This window comes from Colius striatus, chromosome 3 (assembly GCF_028858725.1).
Source record: "Colius striatus isolate bColStr4 chromosome 3, bColStr4.1.hap1, whole genome shotgun sequence".
NCBI classification, from domain to species: Eukaryota; Metazoa; Chordata; class Aves; order Coliiformes; family Coliidae; genus Colius; species Colius striatus.
The window spans coordinates 13,160,676-13,185,395 of record NC_084761.1 but is presented as its reverse complement, the minus strand read 5'-3'; the positions used below and the strand labels follow the sequence as shown (position 1 = coordinate 13,185,395).

The following is a 24,720-nucleotide window of genomic DNA, read 5'->3' as shown; positions in this document are numbered from 1 at the left end:
CTATCTGACCACACTGGCCTGCTCTCTGGCCACCTGGGCCATCTCCTACAGGAAGATCACCCTGGGGTGCTCACTTGACCATCCCAGCTGAGCCTCCCAGGCCAAGCACTGCAGGGACCTTTGCTTCTTTTCCAGGTTTATTTTTTTAGTTTCCCCCCCTCTCTCCCCTCCCCTCACTGATGACTCACTTCAGAGAAGCATCTTGGAATAGAACTCAATTTATTTAACATCAGCAATATATGTATTTTTTTACTTTGAAAAGAGCCAGGAATAATACACTGTAGCCTATTGAAACTTCATTGCATGGAGACAGGAGAAAACAACCCCTTTTCAACTCAATTTGTAACTTAGAAAATGGTTGAGAAGTCAGCCCTTCACCTCTCTAGGGCAATTCAAATGATTTCTGCTAGAGAAGTTCAAGCCAGTACTAGAGACTTTGATGAATGAGAGTTTTTCTGCACTGTGTTGCCAGAAGGTATTTTTTTCCAGTCCAGTTGAGAGATGAACTTGGTAATTCTTGTGGTCAAAACTTTAGTCATCTATGTCTGTATATATAGACTATGAATGAACGAATGCAGAAAACTAGAAAGCAATACACACTTCTGGAATAACACACTTGCTGGTTTGAGTGAACTATTGAAACTAAGTCAATACCATCATTATGTAACAATTACTTCTAAGAATCTTCCTGGAGAAGACACTATGGGAGTTAATTGAATGGGTTTTTGTATTTGCTATCACAGCAAGTTCACCCAAGAACAAAGAAAAGCAAGTGCTAAACAGATCATTGTCCCTTGGCTGCCCCCAGATGACTGGGGCTACACTTTACTCAAAGGGTACTTTCTGATTTCGACTTCAGATCTGTAAGTTACACTTCAGGACATGTAAGCTACATAAGTGAGCTCAGGGTTCAAAAAGAGCCAGTCAATAGGGCTCACAAGAGCAATTTTACTAGCCAGTACAGGAAAAGAGACAGGAACATCCTCATTCTCCTCTGCCCACTGAAGGGCAATCAGCAGGCCAGTCTCTCTCATTGCTCTGACAATACCTGGTAAAGAATTTCTACTCAAATATGAAGAAGCTGCTTCATCAGCTTTAACTGCACTTTTATCCTCTGAGCATGGAGGACATGAAACCAGGTACTGTGAGAGGGAGCTTAAGGCATGTGTATACATTGCAACATTCACAAGACTTGGATTAATCCAGTAATTCCTGAGGCTATGATCAGTTTTTGCACATGGTTTAAGAAATTCACTCATTTTCTAGTTACCTCACTGTAGTGAGCAGGTCAATTTTCCAGACTAGAGACACACCATCACTGTAAAAACAAACCAAACCACAACACAAAAACCAAAATGGCCATGAGGAACTGAGATTAAAAAGCCCAGAAGAACCATATAGTCAATACAGCAAACACTCTTATTACTGTAGGTATGTTTGATTTTGATCATTCAGAGAAAGATTCCCTACAAACAACACGAAGCCAGCCTGGTTTTAGTATAGGTCTGCTTTTATTTCCATATTCAGCTCTTTCAGGGAGATGTCCTTTCACAATCTGAAAGGAGGAGGATATAGCCCACTGTAGTGCTGCTTCAGCACACTAAAACACATCATACGAAAAATGGTTCTGTTGACTTTTCCCCAATCAAAATGAACATCTGTCCATGCACTCGGGACACAGAAAGAGTCCTGAAACAGAGACATCGTGCGTGTGTGTAAGAGGTGCACTGATGAATCTCACCTCACTGGCAACAGCCAGGAACTGCCAGTTGGTAAGTACCACACAGGAGTCAGGAGTAAATACTGGTAGCAGTGGATTTAACAAGGAAAAAAGAAATCAAATCCTAAAAAAAAAAACCAAAAGAGAATACAAATTTAAAAGCAGCGCCTTTCCTGTCTCTCGCTGCAGGAGGCAGCGAGGCTTAAAGGCACTACAATGTGTCAGAATGGAGACAATCTGGTGCATCCAACCCTTCCAGAGTAGAAGAATATGGATTAAAAATTCCAAAGTTGATGTAGGCTCTTCTGAAAACGAACAAACTTCTTTTCAGCACAAGATATGGTGGTGCTGCAGGAAAAGGAAAAAAGAGGTTAGTCACTGTGCTTTTATACCAACACCTCAACCTCACCACAGATGCCAGCTGCTGAGAGGCTACATAAGCTTGTGTGTGTGTTTCATCTGTTCTTTAACTGCTGTTTGTTTAAATCCATACACTAAAAGCTGGTTCTCTCCTTTTTTCCATAGAAGGATCTTCCATGCATGGGATACAGATAAGCGAGGTCCATATTCAAAGATATCAAGGCTATTAATTTGCTACATGTCCAAAAGGTATACTGCTTATATTTTACTCAAATCCCTTAGCTATATGAAGGCTAAAGAGCCATAGGGTGACTTACAGCTACAGAAGGCATATTTCCAGTCTCCCCTTCCCTTCCTTAAAGGAAGTCCTAAACATGACAGAGAAGGAACCCATTCCAGGTTAAGTCCTATGTGAGTGCCTTCAGTATCGAAATACCTTTTTCCTCCCCAATACAACAATGTCAAGCGCTCCAAAGGACTTTTCCCACAAGAGAGGCTGGAAGTAGCCTGTATTTTCAACATCCAAATATATAACATGAATTCACAAAAAGAATCTGGGAAAAGCACTGGATTAAAGATGTCACCAACAAGCAGTGACAGCCAGTACACAGGAATCTGCTGCTACCTGAATTCTACCCGGCATTTCTAGGAAATGACCACAGAGTTCAAATATCCACATGGATATTTAAACACCTACTCAAAATTTTATCAACTCACAGTCAGCTTGCTGTATAATCTTTAGTACAGTATTTAACTTGTTGAGTATTGAACCAAGAAGGAATTCTTCCAAAAGGCAAAATTTCTCTCTCATACTAACTACAATGTCTCCTACTGACAGCACTTACAGAGTCTGCAAGACACTGTGTTTAGAAGTTGACCCTGACACTGCTGCAGGTTTGATCACTCTGGTAAGACAGAGCAGAGTGCTCAGTACAACTCATGAATTTGATAATCTGCAATTACTTTTAGAAAAAGCATTTGTCCCCTCTACAGCCACAAGGAAAACACAAACCCACTCAGAGAACCTTCACTCATGTAACAAACAGACCTACTTTCTCAAGCAAATAATTGAATCTATTGCAATAGCTGACAAGAAAAAAAATCTCTTTAATCTTACCACAGTTTTATTAATTACTCTGGTTCTGCAAGGGTAATAATTTCTTCATTGATAAAAAATTCAACAGTCTCCTCCTCCCAGTCATCGACATTGCTGTCCAGCTCATCTGTGTCTACACCTGGAACAGAGAAAACATCAACAATGGATGCATCAAAAAAGGTAGCAATGGAAAGATTTGATGCTCTTGGCAGAAACAGTCCTTAAAACAACAGCAAAATAAGAGGTATTTGGTGCTTTAAAATTGTAACAACTACATGCTAAATTCACTAAGTGACAAGCAAGGGATTACTGTCTCCCATTATAGGGCTCTTGGGGATTTTCTTGTTCAGTGCAACACTCAAGTCTCTCCAGTTTTATCCCAAGGTCAAGCCAATGCTTGCCTTAAAGTATAAAGAGGAGAAGTGGAATACAGATACCAAAATCTGTGAGCCAACAATATTTGAGCTTTCTCTCATTTGAAAATAAAAAAATCCTGTTGTGATTCAGGATGAAAAGTATAAACAACCTTCAGAGAACAAGGGACTGGCTCTGTCAGAAAACAGAGGAAGAGAAGCAGCAGATGAATCCCCACAACAGAGTAGCTGCTTGGTAAGAAGCAGCTGTTCTCTGGTAGCAAGTCCAGTATGTGTGAGTGTTCCTCACCTCCTCGAAGCTCTAAGCGCTCGTTCCTCTGCTCCATGTACAGCTCTTGTGCCATCTTGCGGTACTTTCTGAACTCTTCCATCATCGTACGTCTCCTTTCCACCAGCTCCTACGGAGGCAGGAAAAGGTACTTCAGCCTCCCCAACTAAATCCAGTCCACATGCCATGTGTGGCACTTGTGTTAGCAAGTACAACTTTTTTTTTCCTCATGAACATACTTGCTACTGAGTTAAAAGACAAAACACCTTTCTTGTATGCAACAGAAAAGCTATTTTGGTGAAGGATTGTGGTTTTTTAATATAAAGACAGGCTAATGCAACAAATCACTAAGAACTCCCAAAAATTTTACCACCTTTGTTTAATGAAGTAATACCAGTGCCTCTCCAGATTCTTTACTGTTTAACCTCACAGTTGAGTAGCATCTGCCTGAACTACCTATCGGAACTAACTCTAATCACCTGGATTCAAACGAACACAGATGTTTGCTATAAAAGAAATTGAACTTCCACATCACCATTACAAATTAACTAAGGACAAGTTACAAGAGTTTTGTCTACATTTTTATATTCTAGGAGTGCCTTGCCTTTGAAGCTTTGGACTGGCTCAGGCGATCCTTCTGCTCAAATATCTTGGAGTATTTCTTCAGGTCCTTCTTAATTTGCTGTAAAACAAGGAATTTTATTTCAGCTAGGATATTAGACTAGCAGTCATCAGTAGCATATTCTGTAAGAATTCCTCCAGTTGGCCTAAGCAGACTATACATTTTTAAAAGACATCTCTCTTCCAGGTTATTTCCCTTCCCTATATTTTTTTTTTTGTTCCTGGCCAAGAGATCATGTAAATGCTTCTGTATACAGGCAATTAATGAAGTCTGGACAGGTAAAATCAATTTTGTTACTTATTTATACCCTTTCACTGTAACTCACTCCAACAACTGATAGCCATTTCTATTTTGAGCTTAAAGAACAGTTAATACTACCTTTATCTGATCCTCACTGAGCAAGGTGGCTGGTCGTGGTCTCCAGAGAAGCTGACAGAATCTGTCTTTATTGTTCTTCTGAAGTAGACGGCCTTGGAAGGTCCATAACCAATATGCATTGTCCACCTGGAAGAGTTGTACATCATCTCAGTCAAGATAAGCTATAACCCAAACACTGTAGCCCTCACTCCATGTCTTAAGCATCTTTTTTTATAAAATCACCACCATTAGTCAACAGAACCAGAGTGCTCGTTTAGTTAGTGCCCTCTTTGCATGTCAAATTCTTCAGTAAAGTATTTGTTCCACTGAAGCTTTGCAAGAAATTATCTTCTAAAGGATCACAGTTTGAAACTAAGCCAGCCCTTCTACCATACTAAGTCTCAGATTGTATAACTGTAGAGGAGAAGATTACGGTGCAGTGGCTGGAACCATACAAAAGCAATGACAGGTTCAATAAATGCTGCCATTCTGGGTGAACCACAAGGAGATCAAGTTTCACATTGCTGAAGATACAATGAAGATTCAGAAAAAGGACACACAGTTTAGACTCATGAACCTCATGAGAAATTATTTTGGACAACTAGGGAAGCTAATGGCCCAAATAAGTACTCATGTTCAGAAACTAACATATAAACTAACATGTTCAGAAACTAACATATAAAACTACGGTGAAGGTTTGAAGGCACACCAACAGTGACAGGTACATGTTTTTTCTTTCTAACCAACAGCCATTTCCAATACCTCTGGAAGAGAAAGAGGTAAAAAACCCCAAATTAGTACCTTGTGGCTCCACCAAGACACAGAAGTCACAATGTATCTGCCTGTAGGATCCCATTCCACATCCGAAGCTGTATAGTGTTCAGCAATATTCATCATGGTGCAGTCAGATGTATCAACAAATGCTAAGGCACCATTCATGCTGAAAAAAGATAAACAACAGATTGTTTTATATGCTTGTATTAACCGTGGTTTTAGGAGCATTTCATAGGTTGCATCTTTACAACTCCTACAGACAACAATCCAAGTAAGAATGACACTTTTGTTTGTATAGTCAGTGACCCTTAACTCATTTCTGTTCTTAAAACATACTATGGGCAAATTATAGCCAAAATCTAACATATGCTTAGACATCCTGAAGCAGTGAAGATTAAAGAAGGAAAAGATTTCTAAGATGAACAGTAGCACTTGTATGGAAGCACGTAAAGGAAAACACTACTCAACTGGTTAACACAAATCATTCTCACTTGTTTTAACATGAAACTTTCTTTGTATCTCTTTTACAGAACAGCTTTGTCATTAAGAGCTATTGCCCACGAGGAGGCACAAGGCTATGACAATAAGTGTATTGTAAGAGTCATGTGCACAGTGCCAACTGGATTAGCTGTGTTACCATTTAACTTAAACAGCTGAAAAATGTTTCTAAATATCTACTTTCTGTTGAATGCATTCTTCATTTGACAGGGCAAAAATAGCAAGCAAAAGTAACAAAGGACTAAGGTACATTATGAAATTGCATCTCTTTTCCCTTGCAAAGCTGGATCAGGATTATACAGTAATGGAAAAAAATATATTGTTCATGAAAATATCAAACATCTTCATGATATATTCCAGTCTTTCTGCTCCTTAAAATCAAGGTGGTGTTGATGTACCTCTGAAATACTCACCTTCTGAGGCCAGCCAAAACTACAAACTGCCCTTGAGGACTCCAGAATATCGTGTTTGCCTGCTGTTTGTCAAATGTTTCTGGAATGAAACAAGGCAATTAAGACAATCCCAATCTAATGTCATCAACTCAAGCAGTCAATCCATTCCTCATGTCTGTGCTATCACTTCACATGAACTTCCCAAGGCCACAAAATTATTCTGGCTTGTAGGCCTTTTATTCCCAGACCATGGATTAATTCTAAGTGAAAACTTTTCAGCTGTCACCAGGAGGATTTCTAGAATACAATGTCAGGCACAGCAACTACAGTCATACTATCCACCACATACAGCCACAATTTGAGTTTACTGCATCTGTTACCATGCAGAATGCCTAGTATTTGCACTTTTCACTTGTTTGTCAGTCACTTACTTATGAGTTCTATTTTCCCATTGTTTTTAACATGGTAAAAGGAAACTGAAATTCGTGGAGTTTCTCCGTGTAACACAGCAAACTTGCTTCCATTTGGCTCCCACGCAAAGGCTATGATGCTTTCTGTAACACACAAAAAGGAGTCAAAACTCTATCAACAGATAATACAAAGCCTTGTTTTCATACAGTTACCAAAAAAAATCAAGACTTTGAAGAGAGGGACCCCATCAGTTAACAGACTTTGCTGTATAGACTATCTTTTGAAACAAGGTTGATAAGTCTAATGCAGAGAGTTAGGAGAAGTGTTTCAAATAGCTCCAAAAGGTCACATCTTGTGCAAGATACACTCATATGATCGGCCCAATCATCTTTAACTGTAATAGATTTTCAGTTTTGTCATTTTTTCCAAGTCAGTCACAATCATGAAGAACAACGAAATTTCTGAGTTCTCATTTTTACACGTGATGCCCTACAACATGAATATTGTAGCTCCTGTCAGAACAGTGAACTTGCTAACTATGTCACATGCTGACAAGATTTAAGAAACACACAGTGCCTGCTCAAAAAAAGGTAAAGATGAAGAGTAAGGAGATACTTGGCATTACCTTTCATTTCCACCACATCCACTGGCACCTGTTTCTCCCTCATTCGGAATATTTCAAAGTTGGTCACTACTCCCTGTAAAGGCAAAGATTAGCCCATTACCCAGCACAGAAGCAGCAGAGCAAATCATTTTACTGCAAGGGACAGAAAGACAAGTACACAATTAGCCTGTCAGGACACAGCATGAGACAGAGGCAAGATTTGATTCTTTAATGAGAGCAGATAAATACATTATACCTCATTACTCAATCTTCCCAAGTTTTTCCATTCTGATAAATAACTACTGAATTGTACAAAAACATCTGGGGGTTTTTTTCAGGCTGTTACAAAATGTAATTAAGACAGGTAAACGTGGTCTATTGTGCAGCATGATCTATGAATTGTTCAACAACTGTGGATAGGAAAAGAGGTGAGGCATATAGCTCTCATCCAAGTCCAAAACACCTTTAAAGTCAAAGGAAAAACTTAGATGCAAACATCTCAGATTTCGCTCTTCACACGTCTCAGATTTCAACAGAGAAATAAAAAAAATAGTTCTGACATATAATTTACACTATCTTAGAAGGCAGTACTAAGAAAATGAGATGTCAGAAAATATGATGTCAGAAAATAGAGTCAAGTCTTATTAATATAACCAGAATCTCCATACCTGTGTGCCTTTGGGAGTCCTGTCTACCTTCACACACAGGTAATCCCCGTTCTTCTGCCAGTGTAGTTTACAATCTACAACATTGAACAAATTCCGCACACGAATTTCTTGTCTAGAAGGCAGCTGCATCAAAGTCACTCTTGCAGGGATGTCTTTGTCCTCAGGTACCCAGAAAGCAATTATGTTACCACCTGGAGACCATGAGAAGTCTCTACAGGAAAAAAAAAACCAGTTTAAAATGGCATTTTAACTTTTATTTAGAGATACTATAAGCAGAAACCATTTTCATCACTGTACCAAAGACAGATACAGACAAGCAACTGAAGACAGTTTAATAACAGATATCACAGCAAAACAGATTTTTAAACTGTTATTTAAACTTGCTGAGTGACCAATGTTACATTGTTAGTTCACTAGAGTTGAGGTTACACCCAGTACAATTGACAAAGACCTAAGAAACAGGAGGACTAAACCAAGGCGAAAGAAAAACTAAGTTACACTAGAGATCATCTTCTTGCACGTGACAACACTTAATTTTCTTGTTGCTCTGTAGAGAGGTATCTCAAAAAAGATCTCACAGGAGGCAAGTGTCTACTGTGCAGACACACACAAAACTCAACCCATTCCTTGCCAACAAGCAGTATGTGCTATGTTGTTTTTAGCCAGCACATATATCTTGTTAGGGAGATATTCCCTAACAGACTATATCCTGGTTCCATGGGATTTTTCTACACAAGCAACAGGACTCCCAAAGTAGACCCTAGATTACACAGTACCAGAAAGAGCCTTTTGAAGCATACAAGCTGTCAACTGTGGACATCAAGAAATGGAGAAATTTCCATTATTTTTTGTCAGTTTGTCTAATTTCACTAATTTAGCATACAATGCCATTTGCTCTAGTCAACAGTCTACAGATTCCTCTCACCATAAAAAGCCCCAGACTCCAACTGACTAAGAGCATTTATCTTAACAAAGGAACACACTTACCTTATCCCATTGATCTTCAAACTTTTTTTGTCCAACAGACCCATAGACTAAAAAGAGAAAGGTGTGAAGATTGAAGTTCATAACATTCTTATACACGCACCTTCTACTCTTATTATCAGAGCACATAAACAAGAAAATGGTGTGTAGTTTTCATAGAATGGTAGGGGTTGGAAGGGATCTTTAGAGATCATCTAGTCCAACCCCCCTGCTCAAGCAGGGCCACCCAGATCAGGTCACTCAGGAATGTGTCCAGGTGAGCTTTGAAAACCTCGAGAGGAGAGCTCACACTCTCCCTGGGCAGCCTGTGCCAGGACTCACTCACCCTTACAGTAAAGAAGATTTTGCTTAGGTAGAATCTTTTGTGTCCCAGCTTTTGTCCACTATCCCTAGTCCTATCACTGGACACTACAAAAAAAAGTGTTTCCCCATCCTCCTGACATGAACTTTTTAAATACTTGTAAGGATTAATGAGATCCTCCCACACTCTCTTTTCCAGGCTAAACAGCCCCATATCCCGCAGCCTTTCCTCATAATGATGTTCCAGTCCCCTGATCATCTTGGTGGCCCTGTGCTGGACTCTCTCCAGAAGTTCTCTGTCCCTCTTGAGCTGAGGGGCCCAGAACTGGACACAGTACTCCAGATGAGGCCTCATCAGGGCAGAGTAGAGGGGAAGAAGAACCTTCCCCAACCTGCTGGTCACATTGTTCATAATACATCCCAGAATGCCACTGGCTTTCTTGGCCACAAGGGCACATTGCCGGCTCACATTTAGTTTATTGTTAGCCAGGACTCCTAGGTTTCTCTCTGCAGAGCTGCTCTCCAGCAGGTCAATCCCCAGCCTGTACCTGTGCATGGGGTTGTTTCTCCTGAGGTGTAGGACTCTGTACTTGTCCTTGTTGAACCTCATGAGGTTCCTCTCTGCTCAGAGATCTTGTGTTCCTATTTTTTATTATGAACAGATATATACCACAATTTCAAGGAAAATAAAAATTGCTGCACAGAATTAATGAGTACAGCAGCCTGAATTATAAAGCAAAACAGACTCAATTAGGCTGCAATTTATAGAGCACTTTGGGCACTTTATCACTCACATCCTACTGAGAGCTGGGAGGCAACATATAACCTTGATCCTATTGACTCTTTTAAGTAGGATATTGAGTTGTCTAGTCCTTCCAAAAGTGTTGTGTGAAATTTACTGTCAGGGTTCAATAAAGTCTTTTTTTTTTCTGTGTGAAAAACCAAGAGCAAACAGATTTCCTCCCTTTAAAGCCCAGCTCTAGAGTGTATCTTTTAAAACAGATACCATGGGACAGGCTGACATCAAAAGGCAATGAGTGTTATGCAAAAAAAGCAAGAACTTACAGGTGTTTCATAGATGCTGAGGGTATCTGAAGTCATTCGAGCAAAGAATTTACCATCATGACTCCATCTAACCAAATGAAAAAAGATAATATTGGATTAAAAGACAGTTCCTATTAAATGAAGTCCAAGATTATTTCTTTCTACTCTAATTGTTTCTCAACCTACTTAAAAATAGGCCAGTGAGCTGAGTTTTCACAGTGGAATCCTCGCTTCTTTTGCCCAGTTAGAATATCCCAGATGATAATAGCCTGAGGGTCATCTTGTGTGTCCATCAAAGGGCTGAAGGTCACTAAATACCTATAAAAGAAAGAATCAATTTCACTATTGAAATCTTCATCTAGAATGCCAGCACAAGCAGGCTTTCATCCAAACAATATTTAAATACAATGCACTTTTAAACAGCAGTGTCTCTAACAGGACTTTTTAGTCAGTAGGAAAAAGTAAGAACAGTATGATAAAGGGGGAGAAAGCTCACAAGACATTACTTCTGTGGCATCCTTCTGGCTGAACATACTCTAGATTTATGTGTAAGTCTTCCCATATTAATGTTACAAAAGAGGAACTTATCAAATACATCATTAGCTTCTACACAGTTTTGCCACAAGAATATCATTAGTTTTAAACCAAATATAAAACCATTGACCTTAGCTAACCTGAACTATAGGTACGCTAGACATCTCCATTTCAAGATAAATAATCTCTTCTTAATACAATCAAACATAAAACTTAATTGCTTCCAAATCTATTACTCAAAAATTAGCAATAAAAATAAGCATCTCAGTTCTGAGAGTATTTTAAACTTTCCCTAAAGAGCTCTTTAACATTGAAAGAAGCCTAAGGAATTCATTTCAGTACTACAGATTTGGAGGATGCTACTGTCATGATTTGACATGACAGCTGTTTCTGGTAAGGGGGAAGGGGCTGTTAAGATGGCTCCTGTAAGTAGTTGCTTGAAACTTTCCCCAGCTCTGAGCCAGACCCATTTCTGGGGCTGAGCCAACTAGACGCCTCCATGATCACTTTTTAAGAAGTCAGAAGAGGAGGCTTCTTCCTCCTTCTTCTTCCTGTTTCTTCCTTCTTCTGTCCCTTCTTTTCCAGCTGGTGGTGGTGCAAGGAGTAGGAAGAAACAACCATGCGGACTCCAAGGTCAGTGATGAAAGAGAGGTGTGCTATAGCAGAGACTCCCCTGCATTCTACAGAGAGGATTGGTGAGGCTGAGATTTATTTTCATTTCTTTAAAGACCCCACATCAGTGGTAGAGACTCATTTTGATAATGACCCTGTATCAGGGGCAGCAACTCATTCTGCTAAGAACCCCAAGCCGGGGTAGAGATTCACTTCATTAAAGGCTCTGTGCCAGGGACAGTGACTATGGCCAGAGGAGGCCATGTCCCGTGGGAGGGACCAATCACTTTACTACAAATCCCGAGCCAGGGTCAGTGATTTTCTTCATTAAAACTATGGCTGGAAGAGGCTGTGTCCTGAGGGAGAGAACTAATATTCACAGAAGCTGTAACTGGGGAGGAACCCATGACAAAGCAGCTCATTAAACTTATGCCCAGAAGAGGCCTTGTCCCGAGGGAGGGACCCTCTCTGTGTAGAAACTGCAAGCGTTGCGAAGAACCCACACCAGAGATATTCACCAAGGACTGTGTCCCGTGTGAGGGAACCTGTATCGGCAGAAGCCGCAGCTGTTGGGAACAACCCACACCAGAGAAGTTCGTTAAGGGCTGTGTCCCGGGGGAGGAACCCCATATCAGAGCAGGGGAAGAATGCCAGGAGTCATCTGAGAAGAGAGAAGTGGCAGAGCCCATCTGTGAGAGACTGACCACGTCCTCCCTTCCCTGCCACCCCCCAAGCTGTTGAAGGGGAAGGAGGTAGAGATATCGGGAGCAGTGAGCTGGGCCTGGGAACAAAGGAGGGATGAGGGAGGGAGATCTTAAAAGTGCTTGTTGTAATTTTCTCATCATCCTACTCCCTTTTTGCTTTTATTCCTTTCTGTTTCTTATAGAATAAACTTTCCTACTTTCCTCTGTAAGTCGAGTACTGGAGTCTGTTTTGCCCAGAAGCATAATTGGCAGCGAGCCCTCCCTGCCCTTGTCTCAATCCACAACAACCTTGCTTATCTTTTTACTCCCATTTCGCTGGGGCCTCTGCCATCCTAACGAGGGTGGGGGTGAACGGGGGCACCAAGTGAGAGACTGTCATGGTGCTGCTGTGCTAGTTGGGCCAAACCATGACAGCTACTCAACTGGTAACTTTTCAGAGAACGAGAAATCTAACACTACAGGCGTCCCATCCAACTCAAGAGGAAAAAAAATGTGGTCTTCTCTCTTGGGACATGCTGGCTGAATGACAGAGCCCAGAGGGTGGTGATCAATGGTACAGAGTCGAGTTGGAGGCCTGTGGCCAGTGGAGTTCCACAGGGATCAATTCTGGGGCCAGTCTTGTTCAATATCTTCATCAACAACCTGGATGAGGGGACAGAGTGTACCCTCAGCAAGTTGGCTGATGACACCAAACTGGGAGGACTGGCCGATTCCCCAGAAGGCTGTGCTGCCATTCAGCGGGATCTCAACCGACTTGAGAGCTGGGCAGAGAGGAACCTCAAGAGGTTCAACAAGGACAAGTGCAGAGTCCTGCATCTGGGAAGGAACAACCCTATGTACCAGCACAGGCTGGGGGTTGAAATGCTGAAACGGAGCTCTGCAGAGAGAGACCTGGGAGTCCTGATTTGTAATAAACTAAATATGAGCCAGCAATGTGCCCTCATGGCCAAGAAGGTCAATGGCATCCTGGGATGCATCAAGAAGAGTGTGGTCAGCAGGTCGAGGGAGGTTCTTCTCCCCCTCTACTCTGCCCTGGTGAGGCCTCATCTGGAGTCCTGTGTCCAGTTCTGGGCTCCTCAGCTCAAGAGGGACAGGGAAGTGCTGGAGAGAGTCCAGCGCAGGGCCACCAAGATGATCAGGGGAATGGAACATCTTTCATACGAGGAAAGGCTGCGGGAACTGGGGCTGTTTAGTCTGGAGAAGAGGACATTGAGGGGAGATCTTATTAACATTTATAAATATCTAAAGAGTGGGTGTCAGGAGGTTGGGACATCCCTCTTTTCTATAGTAGATAGTAACAGGACAAGGGGTAATGGGATGAAGCTGGAACACAGAAAGTTCCACTTAAACGTAAGAAAAAACTATTTCACTGTTCAGGTGAGGGAGCCCTGGCACAGGCTGCCCAGAGGGGTTGTGGAGTCTGCTTCCTTGGAGGTCTTCAAGACCCACCTGGACATGTCCCTATACGACCTGATCTAGGTGAACCTGCTTCTGCAGGGGGGTTGGACTAGATGATCTCTAAAGGTCCCTTCCAACCCCTACCATTCTGTGATTCTATGACATCATCATCTTTGAGGAAACTTGTCAGCTCGGTTCTGTACACCAAATATTACAGATTATGTTAATAGTCTTTCCTGAAGTAAAAGAAGAGAGAGGAAACTCTGCTTGACCCATCTCAAGATTTATGCATGAAAAGCAGTAATTTCAAACATAAGGCAAAATCAAAGACCTCAACCACATGAAATTTAAAGGCACAGCAGCTAGAACATGTGTGCTTCATGCTTATAATCACTTATCCCAAAACAAAGCGATAGCACATACCTTTCACAGGGTGAAAAGTCAATAAGCTGCACTCCCTGGTGACTAAACCTTTGAATCTGCTTGAACTTCTCTCCACCCCAAAGTGCAATGCCTCTCTGATGGAACGTTGCCAAGTAGGTTCCCTTGGGGGACCAGCGTACGTAGGTCTCTGTCCATCTCTGGATTAAAAAAAAAAGTGGGAACAATGAACACGTGGCTTGTAGCACTACATTTTGCAACTCCATTTACTAAGTAAAGACTTTTTTCGGATTAGTGATACTGTGGACTAGTTTTGGAGATTTTCGGGTTGAAAACTGGCAGTTGAGGTATTTTCAACTGCTGATAACCAAAAAAAAATATATCACTTTCCTAGTACAATGATAATCTTTGTACAGTAACAATTAAACCCACCTAACAGACTTGGGTTTCCTTGTTGTCTTTCAGCCCTGGTGAGAACATACTGTTCTCAGAAGTAAGTTTAAGTATTTAAATTTCTTAACAACAATATACCTAAGATAGTGAGGCTTCAGCAATACAGACTATGATAGGCAAAACTACTCATCATCTCAGAGACACTCACTGTAACACACAGTGATTATTAATGAAAATGTTTCTAGGTAACAACAGTTCTCAGGCCAGTCAACTGCCTGCAGCAGACAGGCACACTAACTCTCCCCTTTATATGCTATTACCAAACCAGTTATTCCTCTTTAGCACCTTTGTGGTCAGCAAAAAAAGAAATGATCAGAAGCAGGATACTTGTGCACATACTCAGCTCTAAGAAATAGTACTCCTTGAACTCTGACTTTGCATTTTGAGGTCTTTCTGAATCACCTGTAATATACAGACGAAACAAACTAATATACATGATGGACCAGTTTAAAAAAAAAAAAAAAACAAACAAATCTAACACCACAAACAAGTTAACTCCACATGTTTCACCTAAGCAGCTAATGAAGGATGGAATTTCTTCATTCCTCTTCAAAAGGAAGACAAAAGTATTTCAGTAATGGGAGGAAAAAAGTATCTTTTTAAAATAAGCGAGACTGACAGTGTACGTGCAATGTACAGCACTCCCAGGACACTCACTGCTCTGTCCTCAATTTGAACAGGTTCCTTGATATCATTCCAAAAAATGGAGGTCCGGTCTCCCGACTCAAAGATCACACTGTACTGATCCCTACAATCAGGATCTTCCAACCAGTATCGGAGATTACCCTAAGAAAAAAAACACAAAGCAAAAAGATTATTAGTGAGTCACAAGTTAGGATGACAAATCCCCCAAATGAATGTCCAAATGTGGAAGTTGGTCTTACACAGAGCATGCAACTTTGGAGTCTTAAAACTTGATTGCAATGGTAAAAGTGAAATTAAATAATTCAAACTACTGCCTACTGAAGGCTAAGAGAACAGGTCATAAAAAAGGTGGACTTCCAAGGTGGTTTGATGATGTTTCACACTTCTTGCCTAAAATAACTTAAGCATTTTTTTCTGTTTTTTATTAAAAATAAAATATATATCCCCTCCTCCAGAGGACTTCATAAAAAACTAGTGGTAACCAACACAGGAGTTTGTCTCTAACATTTAAAAATAGAAGGGATGCTTTCAAAATTATATTTTTAAATGACTTAAGAGTACTTATGTGAGACCACTAAGTTCTTCCTGTCACTTTTTAACAGTGAGAATGAAGAGGAGTACATGATCATGACTGCTCTTTGTAACAGCACAGTACTATTAACACATCATTTCTATTTTCATATGAGCACTGCAGCAATACAGTAATCATTTAATCTTATGCTGAATATTCTTTCCAATTTTCAAAAACATCCTTACCAAATCCTTAAATGGTTGTTTCTCAGGGATTTCCCATTCATCACTGATTGTCATGTACCTGAAAGAGCAATTTAATTGGTTACACCCAGTGCAGGCACTCTTGATTAGAATCCCCCAAATTTACAGATACACACAACACTTGCACTCACTTATCAAAGTCTGTGAAAAGGTTGACTCTGAAAGTGTGTTGTTTATCCAATTTGTATCCATCTGCATTCTTCACCGCATCCACTGCATGAGATGGAGACATGTACTCCAGAAAGATGTACCTACATGGAAAGACAAAAGTAGGAAGCCATCATTGACTACTAACAAGCTCATCAGAATAATAAAAATAAATTAAATTTGAAAAAGAAACAATGCAGATCAACTAACAATTTGGTAGAGAGTATCTACTAAACTTCTTGTCTTATCCCTAACTGGTTAAGGACAAAATCAATTAATGTCTATTAGATTCACTTTTTAATTGTACTGGCTTGTCCTGAACTAAACTGGTAACCTTTCTGTAAATGTTCTACACCAAGTGATGAATCCAAGTTTGATGCAACAGGGAACAACAATGACACCCAGTAACAGGCACGTTAAGTATGCAGCTCTCTCCAGCTGAATGACAGATCACATTTAGAAATTGTAGGTATTTCTGTCCTAGGCACCTCAAAGCATCACTCTTGTCTTTCATTTACATTGAATACCATTCAGCTTCTTTCTTGCCACTGATACAATCAAGCTTGTACTCCAGTAGACTTAAAATAAGACAGTATCCTGAAGACTGTCAGACACTGTCTCAAAGAGGCACGAGCATGGAGTGAGAATCATTTTCTCATGCTTCTCACGCTGCCCTTACAGAACCAACTGCCATGGATGAGTGATTTAGATCACTTAGAGAAACAACCCTCTACTCCAGAAAATCCACTTTTTTAATGCTTTCTAAACTATGGATTCCTCCCAAAGACAGGAATTCGTGGTACTCCAACCACGGTAACAAGCCACAGCAAAACTTTTTATTTATCATATTGCTTTTTACCTAGTTTTTCCTTCCTAAAACTTCCTTTCCCTGGCACTCTCTCTTTGGGCTTGATAATTTCTGATTCATTTTCTCCTCCATTTCAAATGCTACAATTCAACAGAAACAAGGATCAGAAATTGGTGAAGGAGAAAAGGGTACTGGGAAAGGCTCACTGACCTGCAGGAAGCTCTAGTCACAAATGTAAGCATAAGCACTGGCAAACACAGAATACTGACAGATCATTTTGCAATAACCAGCACATCCGCTAACTTTTTAACTAAAATGGACCTTTAACGTATTTATTAGCCATGACAGAAAATTAACAAGAAAATCTAATTTTGTACTGCACAGAAATTTGTCTTACAAAACATCACTGAATTGTTTCCGTAATTAATTCTCCCTTCCCACTGTAGCATAATGAGCTATTAGGCTTCTCAGCTCTCTTAAGGAACTTAGGTTTGTCACTGAGACCAGATGTCAGGATTGTACAGACCAAGGTAGAACTATGAGGTCACCGTAAAAGTTGGCCACACAGTGTTGAGACAAATCATCAAGTGTAAGTCAGAGCAATGTTTCAATCTTATTTCCAGTAGCATTCATCATGACTTACCCTTTTGTCTTCCCATCTGCTTCTGGATAAAATTCATTGATTATTTTACCAAACTTAGAAAATATTTTGTGGATGACATTCTTCAGTTTCTCAAGTCGGTCTGGTCCAACCTGGGGAACATTATCGACGACAATTACTGAGTCAATTCCATCTGCTTCCTGCGGCCGATCCTTCAGTACATCACCAAGTAATTCTGCAAAGAAAAACCATACAAGAAATTAAGGCACGAGTCTACATTGTTAAGGAGAAAGAAGACTAAAAGAGTAGTAACTGAAAGAGAACAGGAAGATTTCATCTTTCAGGAAATGTCAAGAATCATTTAAGAAACTTGGCAGTGAATGAACATTCTAACAGGGAAATAACTGAAGTGAATAGACACTACTCCAGCAGCAGTTCCAGGCTAAGAGGCAGGATTACGCAGTTGCTTGACAAACTTCAAGCAGCCAACTCTTGAAGTCTTTCTTAATGAAATATCTTACACTGAGGATATCAACAATTAGCATTATTAGCTTGTTTCAAGAGTTGGAACTGGCTCACATGGTCTCCAAAAATGTCAGAGCAGAAAACTATAAGATTTACTACCCAAGCTCTGACTAGTAAGCCTTGCTCAAACTGTAACTGGAGGACTGGGATAAAAAGAAACGTAAAATGTACCTCCCAACTTACACGAATTTTTGCATAATTCAAAACTATCTGCCATACTGGAAGCTGTGCATGTCTTAGCATCACTATAATTATGTTTGAGAACACACCATCTAAACCTTTAATTAAGCACAGTACTGAAGGTGTAAGACAAGATACTTAAAGCCATATTTAAATATTTTTTCATACTCTGGCCAGAGTAATTCCCCTTTCCTACATTATCTTACAAGTTTTGAGAGTGCTTGCTGGTGGGATGGTTTGTTCAGTCCCTGCACTGTCTGCTTCAAGCTTTCTACAGCAAAGAGCCTGCTTAAAGCATCGTTGAAGTTTCCCCACACAGAGGGAAGAACATTCATTCGGAAGGACTGTAACCCTGCAGTGGGGCTTGCATACCATGCTGGGATAAAAACAGTCAAAAGGAACAAAGTACACCCGTGAGCTGTACACAAAATTAGGAGCTTCAGAAACTGTTGCATTGTTTTTACATGGTAGGCTTCTAGACATACATTCTGTGGAGTTCCAGACATATCTAACTCAAGTCAGTTCCATCAGATTATTTTGTATTCACCAACTAAATCCCATTGGTAATGTACAAATTTAAACACACTTCTCAAATTAACACTACCCAACTACAGAAATGTACTGACCTGTAGATCCAAAAAGAGTCAGAAAAATTACATCAATGACTCAGTCCTCAACAGATTGAAATAGAAGGGCTACAACTAAGGATACCCAAACAAACTTTTCAAAAATTTTAGCCTAAGGTCATTTTTAAACCTTTCAAGGAATAAAATCCCTCACTATCTCTACCAATCCCATCCAAACATACACTTTAACTCTTGTCTAATCATTGACTGTTTCAGTGTGTAATTGGTCATGTCCCTACAACTTATCGACATCATTTCACTACTGTATTCTAAAAAACTATCAAAGTGGCAGATTATTTTGTTTTATTGACATTTTTAGTTGTGTGTACTTAAACAGCCTACAGTAAAACATTCTGCTAACAAAAAAAGACAAACGTGCTGAAGTGAATTGCAGTTACACATATGCCATATAAATAGGAAAAATACACATGCAGATCTACAGTAAGTTTTAAGCTTATGTAAAGACAACTATAAAATGCAAGACTGGACAGAACTGAAGTGCTATACTTCCAAATTAGAATGTGAGGTAAAACTAGAGGAGTCAGACTATACATGGCATTCATAGACCAGGAAAAAATCCAAGCACATGTAGAAAGACTTCAAATATGAGAACAAATGAAAAATGGTTCTAGATGTGTAGTATTTTGAAGACAGTTCTACAGAACTGTGCTGGTTTTGGAATTCTAGAAATTATTCTGCTCAGAAATAGCACTGGAAGGATCTATAGCAGTGAAGAGATATGCTTACTTGGAACTTCAAACTAACAAAAAAATATCTTGTCCTTCTCTTAACTTAAAGCTTCAGTAGGTTATTCAATGATTTGGAGCAATATGCTTCACAAAATCTTGTGTGTGAACAGGTGCTATCACAGATAATGTCATATTCACAGAACGTTGTTGTCTGTGGTATTTGTTATTAAAAAAGATATTCTCCTGTGCAGGTAGGAACTACAAACAAAAAGTTAAAAGATACAAACTTACACAATAAAAACAAAGATTCAGAAACTCTGAAAACCCACTATTGATGGTAGCAACTAAAGAAAGATTAAGAGGTTAGAGCAACAAACCTCCATATTACATCATTTTACATACTCCACACAGTTTAGATTACACCTGGAAACTTCTCCCATTTCTATCAACTAGTTTATAGCAACTATTAAAAAATGGCTAAGATCACGTTTACGCTATACAGCAAGTCAAATAGTCAGTGATCGGTGCATAATGCAAATATTAGTGAAGAGCAGGAGAATGTTTAAGAAATAAGTTAGAAGAAAGCCCTAAATGAGGAGCAGCAGATTGAAAACTCGGAAAAGAAAAAAATCCAGGACAGAAAAAGTTGATCAAAAGCCCCAGAGATAATCACAAATATTCTGAGAGCACAAAACCAGGCAGATCACTAAGGATGAGCAGAAAACCTGACAGGAAGACTGCGACACCAGTCCCAATGAATACTGTCACAGACAATGATAACTTAAAGAGCACTATTTGGAAGAAACAGCAAAGAAATGGAAAAAAATGCAACCGAATCACTCCATAGACAGTATTTTCTAACACACTACAATTGGTGCAAATTACTACTGAAGTTATTTTGCACCACCTTCCCCTACTCCTCTAGCTTTCTGCTGCAAAGTTGAAAGCTGATTCAAACTGTTACAGATCCAGAAGAGAACACCACACATGACTTAACAAGTTAACTTTTTGGTATACAAATGATCTCAAGATAATCTTTCAGGAATAAGCCATTCTCCAGGTAGCTGACAATACACTGAAGTGGTGGATAGGTAATCACTTGCCTACGATTTAGGACACACAAAGTGAAGTGTCTGCTATGCCTACAAAAAAAGTAAGAATCAGAAGAAGAAATTTAAAAAAAAATCATATATCACAAGTACATTTCTTGTTTATCCTATGATCCCATATGTTAGTTTCTCCCTGCATATAAAATGAGAGCAGGTCCCACAAGGACATTTCCACAGAAATCTACAAGGAAAAAGAAAAAAATCCAACAAAAGGATAAACATTTTGCTCTATTCATCATTTTTTCATAACCACTTCTCAAAAAAGACTTTGCAGGTCTACAGACAAACCAAGGAATGTGTATTTAGAGTCATGCACAAGAATGCAATACTCAGCATTGGACCAAAACTGTAACAGATTAAAGACAAATACCTGCATTGTACCCCTCCTGTACCTTAAATTCAAAACTGTGAACAAAGAAATCTTCAACAAAAGGTAAGAAGCTGGTTTTGCCAGCTATTACTCCACCCACAACAAAAGCAGGGTGGGGTGGGCATGCAGCTATCTTCAGCTGGCAGTACCTTAAGGACCACTTATTATCTGAAAGAAAGTTTCATTGCATCTGGGTGGCTATGGGACACATCTCTCCTGCTTGAACTTGGATCAGCTATTCTGCCACCATTCTTTATAAAAAAAAAAAAAAAGAAGTAACGCATCTGAGATGGTCCAATCCTAAAGCTGGTCCAGCTCAAAGGTGTTCTTGAAGATGTGATGTTATCGTGAGCACTGGAATAGCCTTGGCTCAGTGACACTGAGGAACTGCCTTTCTCTGTAGGGAGTCATCAGAGTGAGGAGTTAACATTCACAGATGGAAAGCCAGACCAGCAGAGTGACTAAACTTCAAACACTAATTCAGACACTAACACTGTATTATTCATACAGATGAAAAAACAAACTCATCCTTAGTAAAACAGCCTGGGATGGAAAATATGCTGGTTTTGAATAGACAGAAATGAACAGAATAATTTCAGATGTAGAGTATATCACACAAGCACTTAACTAGACAAAAAGAATCCAACCATATACTTGCAGCCAGCTTTACTAAAGGCTTTTTATGTACAAATTCAGAGCTATACAGACTGCTACCTTGAGAACAGCAAACACTTTCTTAATCTAAGATATTTTGCTACCATTTTATCAAGCTCAACACAGAACTGGAACACTAGCAGGCACACACACCATTTGTATTCCACTACAAATGGAAATAACCAACTGAATTACAATCATGTGCTTTAGGAAACCTTTTTCCACTTTTGATAGAATACATGTACATGAGACCCTACAAAACATGCTAGAACAAGTATAGGCAAAATAAGGATTTTTTCTATTTAAGAATTGAGATGACTTATCTAAAAATATTTATCCGCAAAATAGTAAAAAGGTTTTAGCTCCTGTATGTCAAAATCGAGTATTCTCTTGATTGTCTATAAAGTAACACAACGGCTTGACCACTTTAAGATGGTCAACATCCAATACTTTTAAAAGAGCCTCAGCGTGACTTTTCAACTGTCAGAAAGAAATGTCCCCTATTTTCTTGCCACCAAGTACCTATGTCACATCTTCATGAGCAGCAACTGTCCCACACTATTTATCTATTGGATTTTGCTCTGGAGACACATATGCACACATAAAAAAAAACCAACACCCCAAGAAACCGATGAGACCTAGTTTAGAAGCATCAGGTCAATAATTTAAAACTTCTGGTTTTACAGTTGAGTTTAACTACGGGGAAAAAGGGAGTGCAAAGAGAAAGCACGCGAGTTCATGATTCCACATTGTGAGAGCAGCCCACAGAGCGATACCTGAAGTTTAATGCATTTAAGAACAGCTATTAAGCAGTATCATACAGTGAGTGGACACACCTGAAGAACGTTCATTTAAGAAACACCACTACGATGAAGATGTGTAGTCAACATGACGAGCAGTCCACTACCGCCCTGGCACGCAGGCTAAGAGTCCACTGCCGGCCCCAGGGGGGTTCAGGGAAGCGGAGTGTTTCCCAGCAGAGGACCCGGTTCGCGACGCACTCTCCCGCAACGGTGCGACCAGGCACCGCTCGTACACCAGGCACTACCGGGCACCCACTGTTCCGCGGCACCCAGGGCCGGGGCCCACCGCCGGGGCTCTCCCGCCTCCCCGTGGCCCCTCCCTTTCCCTCCCGGCCGGCCTGACCAGGCCCAGGCGCCGGCCGCCCTCTCTGGCAGCGTCGCCGCCCGCTCCCCGCCGCCGGCTCGGCCCGCACCTTCGTCGCTGATGTCGTCCACGAAGTCCTCGGGGTCGCTGAAGGAAATCTCGTCCTCGGGCTCGAGCGGGACGGCGGGCACGGCCTCCCCATCTTCCTGCGCCGCGCTGGGCTCGGCCGACGGCTCGGCCTCCGACGGCGGCTCAGTCTTGGCCTCGGCCGCTGGCTCGGCCTCGGGCTCGGCCCCGCTCGACGGCTCGGCCTCGGCCTCCGCCTTCTCGGGGCTTTCGCGGCCGGACGGCGGCTGAGGCGAGGGCTGCCGAGGCGGCGGCTGCTCGGGGTCGGCGACGGACTCCTCCGCGGCGGGCGGTGGCGGTTCAGGAGGTCCCGGCGGCGCCTCAGACTGGCCGCCTTCTTCTTCTCGCTTCTCTCCCTCTTCCTCCTGCTGCTGCGGCTGCTCCACCGGCGGCGGGGGCCCGTCGGTGTGCTCAGGCTCCTCTCCGGGCCCCTGGACGCCGGGCGGCGCGGCGGCCGCCGGGCTCTCCTCGGTGTCCTGCATGGGGGTCGGTGCGGGGCCGGGCCGGCCGCGCGCTCACTGCTCGAGCGCGACGGGAAAAGGAGCGGGGGAGGGGCGGGGAAGCTCCTACCGCCGGGCCATGTGCGCCAGGCCCAGGGAGCCTCGCGCGCCGGCGCCTACCAACTGCCGTGGGTCGGAGGGGGGGAACTGCCTGCCTGGCCACAACTTCCCTCCGCTGCCGCCTTCTCCCCGCACCGCTCAGAGGCAGCAACAGTCCGCTTCGCCGCACAGTCCTCGCTCAGCCAGCGGCGGCTTTCGCTTCTTCTCACCCTGCAGCAGTTGTGGGTTCCTCCCCCCATTTCGTGCTTCGCTGTGGTTGAACCCAAAATGGCGCCTCCTTCCAGTCTACTGAGGTGGGGTTCGGCCGGACCATTTTTAGGGACGCGGAAAGCAGGAGGCACTGCAACACTTGGCAGTGCTGACGTACAGTGAAACCTTCCTGCGTTTTCCGTAGCTCAGCGTATCTCCCTGTCCAGGGCTATACGGAAGGTGACAGGACAGCGCACTAACGCGAAACCTGCCCATCGCCCCCTTACGAACCTTCCATCATGCGCTCGCCCGAAGGCTTGCGCTGCCCATGCGGGCGCTACCAAGCTCGTGTAGTGGGGGAGGCGCTCCCTGCTGCGCCGACACCGGCGCATTTGTGCTGGGGCGCGGCGAGACCGCGCAGTGCAGCGATACCCCTCACTTCCAGGCGGCGGGATTGGATGGTACGGCCCGACGGGAGTCGCCATATCAGCCGCGGCGACAGGGCGGGTTCGAGCTCCGGTTGTGGCGGGGCGCGCGTTGGGGGCCTGTGGGCATCTACCGACGGGAGCAGCTGGGTGTCTCAGCGCTAGCCACGTCCAGGCCGACTGTGGGTCAGATGTGCCAGGAGCTCACCGCCAGCCACGTCCAGGCCGGCTGTGGGTCGGAAATGCCAGTAACTCACGACCAAGCATGTCCAGGCAGGCTGTGGGTCAGATGTGCCAGGAGCTCGCCGCCAGCCACGTCCAGGCCGGCTGTGGGTCACATGTGCCAAGCTGTCTCCATTAGTCCCTACGAGACTTACGTGTTTTTAAAATAACGTTTTCTGTGAGGTACGAAACGCTGCCTGCTGTCCCACATCACCACTGCAGCGCTCTAGTTAGCAGGAGAAACCTTTCAAAGGCTAGACAGGGTGATCTCAGCACGGTGGCACAGACAGAAGGACAAGACAAGTATCTCTAGTGTTTTCCAGTGATGTGAAGTGCTACCCTGCATCATCCTACCATCTCAGTGTGGTTTTCAAACTGGTGAAGTTCTCTCATGCTGACTGACTTCTGA

At 42.1% G+C, this 24,720-nt stretch overlaps 1 protein-coding gene across 1 annotated transcript; it reads right to left on the bottom strand.

The window, feature by feature from the left end:
- Positions 1-1,492: 1,492 nt before the first annotated feature.
- On the bottom strand, positions 1,493-23,951 carry EIF3B (eukaryotic translation initiation factor 3 subunit B). The gene is made up of 19 exons (XM_061994148.1): positions 22,899-23,951; positions 17,572-17,764; positions 16,105-16,224; positions 15,956-16,013; positions 15,212-15,340; positions 14,144-14,301; positions 10,659-10,790; positions 10,494-10,560; positions 9,132-9,178; positions 8,145-8,355; positions 7,498-7,570; positions 6,893-7,015; positions 6,483-6,561; positions 5,599-5,737; positions 4,819-4,944; positions 4,423-4,500; positions 3,840-3,948; positions 3,198-3,315; positions 1,493-2,068 (listed from the first exon to the last, which is right to left on the bottom strand). Exons 1-18 carry the CDS (start codon positions 23,395-23,397, stop codon positions 3,212-3,214), a joined length of 2,445 nt encoding a protein of 814 aa, XP_061850132.1. The 5' UTR covers positions 23,398-23,951; the 3' UTR covers positions 1,493-2,068; positions 3,198-3,211.
- Positions 23,952-24,720: the final 769 nt, after the last annotated feature.

Coding starts and splice junctions, on each gene's coding strand:
- EIF3B (XM_061994148.1), bottom strand. CDS start 23,397: ATGCAGGACACCGAGGAGAGCCCGGCGGCCGCCGCGCCGCCCGGCGTC. Junction 16,014..16,104: donor CTTTTCACAGACTTTGATAA/GTGAGTGCAAGT, acceptor TTGCTCTTTCAG/GTACATGACAATCAGTGATG. Junction 10,791..14,143: donor GACTTTTCACCCTGTGAAAG/GTATGTGCTATC, acceptor TTTCTTTTATAG/GTATTTAGTGACCTTCAGCC.